This window comes from Hyperoodon ampullatus, assembly GCF_949752795.1.
Source record: "Hyperoodon ampullatus genome assembly, chromosome: 11".
NCBI lineage: Eukaryota > Metazoa > Chordata > Mammalia > Artiodactyla > Ziphiidae > Hyperoodon > Hyperoodon ampullatus.
The window spans coordinates 85,736,956-85,746,999 of record NC_136924.1 but is presented as its reverse complement, the minus strand read 5'-3'; the positions used below and the strand labels follow the sequence as shown (position 1 = coordinate 85,746,999).

Here is a 10,044-nt window from a genome sequence, read left to right as displayed (position 1 = left end):
CAAGCCAAGCTCCTTGCCATCCCAAGATTTTGTATTTTTCTTCTGCCTGAGGATGTCAGCAATACTGATCCCCACCCCAGTTTATCCCATGTCTGACTCCACCTTATCTTTCCAGACCCCCTTTTATTCTTACCTTCCCTAAAGTAGCCCACCACTTACCTTATCACATCATTTTGCTTACTTTCCCTTTATAAAGCATTTTAAAATTCTGTAATTACCTTATTTACCGGTTTGGAGTGTTTCCCCCCCTGACTAGAAGATAAGCATGATCAAAGCAGAGACTTGTCTTTTTAATACATGGCTGTGTCCCTTGAACTAAAAGGAAAGATGTCTGTTACATAGTAGGCATTCCATAAATACTTGTTAAATAGTTGAATGGATAATTAAGTGAATGACTGGTGTCCAAATCCATTGAGATTCCCTAACCTTTTCATTTCTACCCAAATGATTCATCTTTACTCACCGGTGTTAGCTTGATAGTTAGTTAGTTACCCAAGACAAGTTTTCTTACTTTGTTCATTTACTTTTGATTCTGCCTGGGGTTATTAATCATTTTCAATAATAATAATAATAATACGGGCTTGGGAAGCTAATAGGAAAATCAAAGGTCATGATGCTGATATTTTCCGAATATCTCCTGGCTGATGTGGACACTAAATGATATTCACCCATCAATCATTCCTCTACTTCCTGCAACTGAATCTCCCTGGAGGAGTCATCAGATCCTCTCAATCTTGAAGACTGACAGGAAGTCCCTGTGGACACTAGCTCTATGCAAAATCAGGAGGGATCCTTGACACTAAGATTTAAAAGCCCCACCTTCAGAACAAAATTAGAAAACTCAGAGGTTAAGTTATAGTTATTGCAGCTTCTGGAAAGGTGTAGAACATGAAGGTAAGTAAAGGTTTTATATACTTGAGATTTTTTAGCTATTTTATTTAAAAGCTGTATAGCTTTTTACCTCTTTTATGTTTAATAAGTGTTTCAGAGGCTAAAGGATAGTTAAACGTTATGCCTTTAAAATATCAGAATCGTTTGATTTTACAAAGAAAAAGTTTCACTAATTCACCCAAATCCTCATTTGGGTTCAAGAATAAAAATAATATATTTCTAATTAATTTTTTTAGAAAAAGAACTCTCTGTGGATTAACTAGACGATAAACTGGGGAACCCGCTTCTGCCCCACACTCTGAGCGCTAAAACAGAACATAGCAAAAAGTAAGGGATTTGTAGTTGTCCAGGCGCCAGGGAAGGAAGCAGAAGATCCTATAGAGGCACAGAAACGACTTTCTTGGATCTTTTCATACAGGGATTCAGAAGTCTGGTGGTAACAACCTTGACTCTTTTCCTGGTGTTTTCTTTCATGGGAAATTCCAACAGTGCTCCGCAGGTAATCAAACGCAAAAATTGGGACTCCGTGCGCTGCCTGCCTGCCTGCCTGCCTACCTCTCTCTCTCTTTCTCTCTCTTTCTTCCCTTCTTTTCCTAATATCTTCTCCCTCCTTCCTTCCCTTCCCTTTCTTTCTTTCCCTCCCCTCCCTTCTTTTTTTTTCCTAATAGTGGGCTGGGCAGCAACGCCTTACTAACTGCTTTCCTCTTCTCCCCGGGTTATAGAGACTCTTTGAGAGAAGGAACTGGACTCCTCAAGCTATGCTCTACCTGAAGGGTGCACGTACGTTCCAAATACTTTGCTCTTCCGACAGCAACAGAGGGAGATCCGTAGGGGTGCGTGAATCGGTGGGATAGATGTAGAGCTGTGGGGAGAGAATCCTATCGAGTTTGTTCCCATAAATAATCGAGGTCGTCCTGGTCTCAGTTAATCAAGGAGAAAGGTCGGGAGGCGGGGGGAGGATTATCAGAAATCCTCCACCCTAAACCGGAGGGTTGCTGGCTCTTGCCCAAAGGGAGACCGGGATTTCCGGGGACACACCGCCCCGCCCTGGCTGGTGAGCGAGATCGCCGCCCCCTCCGAAGCGCACTCGGGGGCCCGGGGGCGGGGGGCGTGCGGGCTTCACCCGTGGTCTCCTCCCTCATCCGCGCCGGCGCCCCAACCCCGGCAGTCCCGCGCGCACCGGACCGGGGGCACCCGGCCCCGCCCGCTCCCGGCCCCGGAACCCCGATCGATCGGGCCGGGAGGGCGCTGAGCCCGTGTCTCGCCTTGGCAGAGGGACGCCGCTTCATCTCCGACCAGAGCCGGAGGAAGGACCTCGCCGACCGGCCGCCGCCCGGTGAGTGCGCGGGGGTGAGGGGGCCGCGGGCTACAGAGGACCGCGCAGGACCGGAGGGGCGCGCTCCGCCTCCGAGAAGGCTGGCCCGTGGGCCTTCCCGGGGGAGAGCCGGCCCCGCCCGGCCCCGCTGGCAGCGGCGGAGCTGGGGATCGCATCGCCCCGCCAGGATGGAGATGGGCGTCGGGGGCCGGGGTTCCGCTCCAGGGCGTCAGGATGGATATGAGAGCTGTGCGCCTGCCCCGCCCGAGAAATGGGCCTCCCGTTTAGGGCATGATCTTTACAAGATTTCTCTTAAACGCTGTTGTTGTTGCCAATGTTGGTATCATCATCATCATCATTATTAAAATAGTGATTTGCCTAAAAACTTCAAACAGCTCTATTATATTACTAAAAAGAACTATCAAAAGGTTCAAAACCAGACATAGTGAAGAAGTGGGGGCCTTTAAGGATGGAGCCAGAGACTATGTTTCGTGATAAACCTTTCCATGCCATTGGATTAAAAAATAACAATACCATTCATTTTGATAAACGTTCAAGATTGTTAAGAATACCAAGTAGACTCATTGTGATAAATACCAAACACTGTGTTAAGCACATAGGTGCTTATCAAATTTTTGTTTACCTTCTTCAAGCCTGCAGTGTAATTAACCTTTTTTTTTACTGTAGGAGGGTAAGTTCTGTTTTCCCACTTCAGCAGCTCCCAAATTAAAAATCATGGTTTGTGTTGAATCAGGACGGTTTGTCTTCTGTCAGCTTAGATTTGAAATAGTTTTGAATATTTTGCAGATTCTCCTTCAGTCAAATAATTGACTTACATGTGGCCAAGAATGTAGATTACTTTCTCAAACTGCTTTGGAAAGAACAAGAGAGAAGATAGCCCAGGCTCCAGGCAGGGTCCCATCTAAACATTTCAGCCCAGACATCCCATTTTAAGCTCTGAGGGGGAGATTTCTCATGGGTTCTTTATCTTAATCCTCCTTGCTTTCATGAAATTCTCTGTAGTATATAGTTTAAATTTTCTTCCATTCCCTGTAATACACAACATAACCAGTTGTAAGCAATGTCTAAGGGAAGTGTGAAATGTTTCAACTTGTAAAAATCATTCTGTGTAAGGGGCTCTTTGCTGAGGGTTCACAGAGGTATTTCACAGAGATTTTCTAGTATTATAGCATACTGGAATAGGATTTATCTATATGAATATTTAAATGGTAATAGAATCTGTATTTATTTTTTCGTTTCTCCAGAAAGACGAAGCCCAAATCCCCAACTACTAACTCTTCCAGAGGCAGCAGCTGTGCTATTGGCTTCCTTGCAGAAACTGCAAGAAGGTATAATTATAGTGACCTCTTTTAACTGCAGGACAGGGAAGCTTTGAGTGCTTTGGGCATTCTTTGTTGAGTACAACAAAGTTGCTTTTATTTATTCAGATTTAAAAAAATAATTAACGGTTGCCCACACCACCAGAAATTCACAGAGATGTTTATTATTTTAATACTAGCATGCTGCTCATTAAAGTGTTTCCCAAGAATGTAAAAACATTTCTTTGATGAGACGAGGGGATTTCATGTTAATTCCATAATCCATAGCCTATTGGAGCTTTTATTTCTGTTAGAACTCCAGAAAGTCCAACTTCATTATTTTATATTTGAAAAAACTGAGGCCAAAAGAGGTTTAAATAATCACAAATCCAGTTACTCGCTATTAAAGTTTGAACCAAATGAAAAAGCTGAAAATCACTCATTTTTTACTTACAAACACAGCAGTTTCTTATGGTTCACCCTAAGAGATTGGGCTAGTTCTGATTCTAAGCCTGTGTGATTTGCACTATACTATATAGCTTCTTCCATACCAGGATTAGGTGTGTTCTTCAAATAGAGGCTCTCTGTCCATGTAGCATTAAAACCACTAATTGCATTAAGGCATCTTGTTGCACATTAGCCAGGGCTTTAGAGTATAACAGGACTGGGTTCAAATCTTGGCCTTGTTGCTTTACTAGCTGGGTGACCCTGAGCCTTAGTGTCATTACGGGTAAAATGGAATAATGACATCAATGGGCAGGTTGCTCTAAGAGCCAAATGAAACAAAGTACGTACTTTCTATTAGCATTAACAATAGAGATCATCAAAGCATATTCAACAGATCTAGATTTTTCCCTCTCAAAAATTGTAATGATGCCATATTTATGACATAATTTAAATGTTAAAATGTATTTAACAAAATATCGTGAGTAGTCTGGTGGTCAAAGCATAGGCTGCTGGCCTTGGGCTCTGACACTTGTGCTAGTGGAGAAAGCCTGTGTGCTCCCTGCCTGTTATTGGACGGGCCCCATCAGGGAGGGGAAGAGAGCAGGGGGCTCTTTCTGGCTTCTAGCTTATGGCTTTGTTGTGAAAAAACAAAAACAAACAAACAAAAAACCTATGAGAAGCAAATGGAAGAGAGTGGGATAAAGAGGTCTTTTGAAATCAGAGAAAGTCCACGGCTGACTTGGTTGAGTGGAGGGGATTATAATACTGAATTCAGCAAATCTGCATTTATGCCTGCTAGGTACCAGGCACTGTGGCAGGTGGAAAAGAAAATGGATTAAACAAAAGCAAGAATGAGAGTGGCCTTTGCAGTGAAAAGGCAGGGTGAATAGTCAGTAGGACAGTAGACTGTGAGAGTCATGGCCATACTATAGCTATGACTACAACTACTGTTACTACTCTCTCTAGCTAATAATTATTGAGGGTTTTACTATAATGTAGTGGGTCAGGCACTGTTCCAAGCACTAGATATGGATTAATACATTTATTAATTCATTAATCCATAACAAATGAATTACTTCCTAGGATTACCCACTGTCATTATCTACACTTTACAGATGAGGAAATAGAAGCACAGAAAGATTGAGTAGCTTGCCCACTATCACATTGCAGGTACATACTAGTACTGGGATAAAGAACGGGGGGTAACTTATTCTTTTTCTGAGAATCAATCAGATGGTCCATGGATTTTTACCAGAAAGAGGACATGATGAAGGAAGATGAAACTGGTTATTGCTTATAGGGTAACCATAAGAGCAGTTACAATAGCTACAATATGGGAACATCTACTGTGTGTCAGATATTAATGCTAATCTTTATAGCTCAGAAAACTGACCCTTCCTGAGCTGTATATACTTTCCTAAGGTCCACATAGAGTGGAAGTGATATGGGGAGTTTAACTCAGGGCTAAAATAAAAATAGAAAAATTAAAAATAGAAAAATAAAAATTTTTTAAAAAGTAGAGTAGCTGATTATCTGCAGTATTTTGAAGTTTGCTACCAATTCAGGTTAAACTGTAACTCAGATATTCCAACCATATTGTAGCTAACTAGGGGAAAGTGGTTTTCTCTAGAGATGACCTTACATAAAATGAGGAGCGGAATTTTGCCTCTGGCAGCTTCCTCTCCCTTCCCCATCCTCAGTTTCAACCCTTCAACCCATTTTTAGTCCCAGGAATCTGCTGTCATCTCAGTCCGCTGTCCCCACCCCAGAGGTGATTCCTCCTGCTCTGAAGTTGTGCAATCCTGCCCAGCTAACAAGTGTCCCTTCTTTCTGTCTTACTTCCACCCCAGACGTCTAGTTCAACTTGTAAGAGAATATGTGCAAATGTGTTCCTCTGTCATCTTTCACAGCTAAAATGCATTTTAACAGGAAATACAGAAACAGTACCTTGATGCAAGTGAATGGTTCTACTGGGGGTTATTTTAGACATGAGGCATATTTAGAGCAAGACATGTGGCCTTTTCAGATTTCTACCAAACACACCATGTAATAATTAAATTCACTGTAGAGATTCACATGTCAGATGTGAATTCCTCAATGCATACCAAGCTGAGGGGGAAATTTTTGAAACAAAATCAATCAAAATCCAATTTGGGGGTAGTTTCCATAGCAGAGTGCCTGAATTGACATAATGTAGGGGGGCAAATGTTTATCTCCTGAGGTTCTCTTCATCTTATATTTTCTTCTTATAAAACACAGGGTACATGTTCATGTTATGTATTTTTTTTATCCTTACAGCTGGAGAAGAAAACTTTGATCAAACCAGATTCCTAGAAGACAGTCTGCTAAACTGGTGAAAATATACCAGATTCCATTCAGTTATAGTTCTATTCTTGTTGAAAACATGAACCATGTGAATAAAGCCTGTGGACCCTTTTTATGTTCATTTGTAATCTTAGGAGCATGTGCAGCCACTTTTATTCTTTCAGAAGCTAAAGTGATGTTGAGTTCTTAGTGAGAACATCGTTGCTTTCTTCCATTGCTTCAGGTCCTGTTTAGATCGCCTTGTGTCTTACTCTTGAATTTTTTCGCCCATTTATAATTATTAGGTTGAAGACTCTTTAGAGTGTCCTTTCATTTTGTGACAACAAATACCCATCTTGATCTAATCATTCTTAGTTGCTTTTTTTCATTCTGTTACCCACTTGCACTGTCTTATCACTCAGCAGAGAATCTCCTCTCCTTTTCCCCCTTTTCTCACCTCCAAGGAGGGTGAGACAGGGAAGCATGGCAAGATTCGAGTAGAGTGTGATTCTTTTAGTATCCAGGAGAGGTAAGTTGTCAGGAAGGGAAGAGGGAAGGGATGACTGGGAAGAAGCCCTGTGATCAGACACTGCAGTGTGGTTGCTGAGAGAGGGGACCCTTGGTGAGACTGGAGCCAGTGGAAGGTTCTACAGCTGGAAGCTCCCCCTTGTGCTCTCTGGGGATCTCCCTGAATTCAGTTTAGAAACAAGGATCTAAAAGTTACTGGGAAATAAGCAGATGGAAACACACGCTGCTCTTGTACAAAAGAAACAAACCAGTTTTTTAGAGGTAACCCATTTTCCATGGCTACACAGACTCAAACACTACTTACTCTAATTGACTAGAACTCTAGGCTTTATTTGACATAAAAACATAACATAAAGGCACCCTGATACAAAATGCATGGTAATATGCCTAATTTATTCATTTTTTTAACTCAACTAAGGTTCAGTACTATCTGAAAAATAAAATACACACATACCTACAGCAAGCATATAATATATTTACTTGGAATTACAATACAACCATCATGTTCATTATTTTTGACTTAATTACTTGAGAGTTGTTATTGATAAATGTCACAAGTAGAAAGTCTTGTCCATTCTTATTGTCATCAGTATATAGCTATTAGTCAGTAGCTAAAGAATATCATTATGTGAATGTCTCTGTAACTTGGAATTACAATTTTACTGTGTTAAGTAATCAAAACCCTGCTTATAAGATTTGTCTGTATCTCATTTCATAATTGAATAATGAAACTGTATTCAAGTTAATGTAACATTGATATCTGCCCAAAAAATAATATGCTAGCAATAAAAAAAATCTATGTGGCATTATAATAGGTGCCTGTCATTAATTATTGTTTGATTTTAAAGTGGATTTTCTAGACAGTGTATATGTCCAGTTTATTGAGAATTATGTACTCACCTGACATAGACTTGTACATATGGACTACTTAAATACTATGTCTAGTCCCAGAATACATTTAAAGTCTATCTTACAAAGTAATTCTTCCACAACTAGAACACTAAAACAGAGTTTGTAAAAGCTGTCTAAATGACCAACAGCTGTTATAATATCAGCTACAATATTACAATACTTGAATTTCCTGAACATTGTTCTGCCGTACAGATGTGCACATTAACCCAGTAGTTGCATATGCCCGGTTTGCTATAACTTTCTATATCTCCAGGGGTGTCTTTGCAATTCTCTTTATTTCTATCTTGTTCAAAACTGAAATGAATAATGATCAGTGCTCAAAACTTTTCACATTGTATGTCTTGTCTTTTAAAATTGGAAAATATCTGCCTCCTGTGCATGTCCATGTACTAGAATACCCCACCTCCAGATAGGACTTGCAGCCACTTTCACCCCGTTCCAGTTGCTCTTCCCCTATTTGCCTCTATAGCCTTCTTCCCCTGTGGCTACGTGGCCTCCAGGGTGGGCTCTCAATTACTCTCTGTTCCCCTGATTTCCCCAGTGGATGACTCCTCTCCCCCACCATAGTGATCCTAAGCAAGGAGAGAAGGTGAGAGGTTAAAATCAGCCTCCAACTAGCATTTCTTCTTTACCTGCTGATGAGAAATAAAAGTCTATATCCTACCAACCCTGAGTTACATTACTTTACCTTGGCCTCGGGAGAAAGAGGAGTTGGGAATGTAACCTGTTGGTCTCCTCCTACTGGACTATAAATCCCTTAAGGAAATGTTCATGTCTAATTTGATTTTACCCTTACAACCACAATGTGAAGTGGGCAGTTGTATCTCCCACATTACTTCATAGAAATTTAGGATCATCCTAGGAAGTTGCTTTCAATCTCCTCAAGTACACTTAACCAATCCCTCTTCTGAGACCTCCTTGTGTCCTGGAAAGCTACTAGTATAGCACTTGTAATATTTTATATTCCCATCTGTATATATAAAGCCAGCTCTGTTCATTCTAGCCCTTACCATGGAAGGAAGGGTGGTACAATGCATAAAAAATGTCTTGCTGTCAGCTGGTCAGGCACACACAATTTTCCATAGTTCCTGTCCTCCAATTTATGGATACATACATTATTTATTATTTTTTCTTTTTTTATACATACTTTAAGAGCATCAATTTTTTGTATCTATGTTTCTCCCAATAAAACCATTCATTTATGCAACTACTGTGTATAAGGTGCTGTGCTAGACACACAGTCACCTAACAATCCTATTGGTTGTTCCTCACCGAGCTTTGTCAATATTGGGGAAAGAGCAACTAGACACCAGGCTTTGTCAGTCTTGGGGAAAGGACAACTAAGTGACTGGAGCAAGAGGTTAGAGTCAGGTGGCAGCAGCTGTCTGAATAGAGGACCAAGTGCAGGGTAGAAACTGATTCTTACACATGCCACTCGAAGCCAGGTGTTTGCAACATCAGTCATTTCCATGTGTTCTATACCATTTGTACTCATTTCTAATCAAAGAACTATTCTTTCATTTAAAAGAAAAAATACTTGAATTTTCAAGTTTTTTATTAAGAAGTTATAGCTTCTGCATAGCTCATGCTTTCAGTAGCTGTGGATCAACTAGTTACCAATCAAGAGTATCACTTGAATACACACATTGCACCACTTTATTAGGGATATATTTTCATGGTTTTTGCAAAAGTGAAACCCATTTTATCATGAGATCTTTCTGGCACTTCAGCAGTATTTGGATTGTAATACAAATCTATTTCATATTTTTTTTGATCTCCTCTGCAGAGCTTGGAGAGTTGGGTTAATTGGTATCCATTGGGCATTTTTTAAGGATTAGGCTTTAGGTAATTTATTTTCCTTCCTTACAAACCTCTAAATTAGGGGCGTTTGCAACGATCTTCCATTTTGACCTGAGTTGTTGCTTGTATCTGCCATTCTTCTACTCTCCCCTAACAACGGTGTGATAGAGCTGGAGTGCAGTTTTCCACTGGTCCTGCACCATGACATGCTGTCATTGTTTCTCTTCCCTTATTGCCATCAACAACCCAGCACTGAGAAGACCTAAATTTTTTTAGAGCCCCTACAGACCTGGGCCAACCAATATGCCAACCAAGGTGCTCACTGTGATCTAAATGTAACAACATTCAGTTATGGAAAAAGCAATCCATGAGTGAATGTGGGGTTTGGGTTTTGTTTTTTGTTTTGTTTTGTTTTTTGCTGATTTACGTTGAACTACATTTAAAGCATTAATATGTTTAACTACAATCATTCAACAATGTCTCAGAGACATTGTCCTTATTATAATTAAGTAGACTCTCTATTTTCTT

At 40.6% G+C, this 10,044-nt stretch overlaps 1 protein-coding gene across 1 annotated transcript; it reads left to right on the top strand.

Moving 5' to 3' along the window:
• The first annotated feature begins 1,097 nt into the window (after positions 1–1,097).
• On the top strand, positions 1,098–6,401 carry SPX (spexin hormone). Its single transcript, XM_079714218.1, has 6 exons — positions 1,098–1,218; positions 1,310–1,390; positions 1,614–1,671; positions 2,165–2,227; positions 3,472–3,555; positions 6,271–6,401. Exons 2-6 carry the CDS (start codon positions 1,364–1,366, stop codon positions 6,327–6,329), a joined length of 291 nt encoding a protein of 96 aa, XP_079570344.1. The 5' UTR covers positions 1,098–1,218; positions 1,310–1,363; the 3' UTR covers positions 6,330–6,401.
• Positions 6,402–10,044: the final 3,643 nt, after the last annotated feature.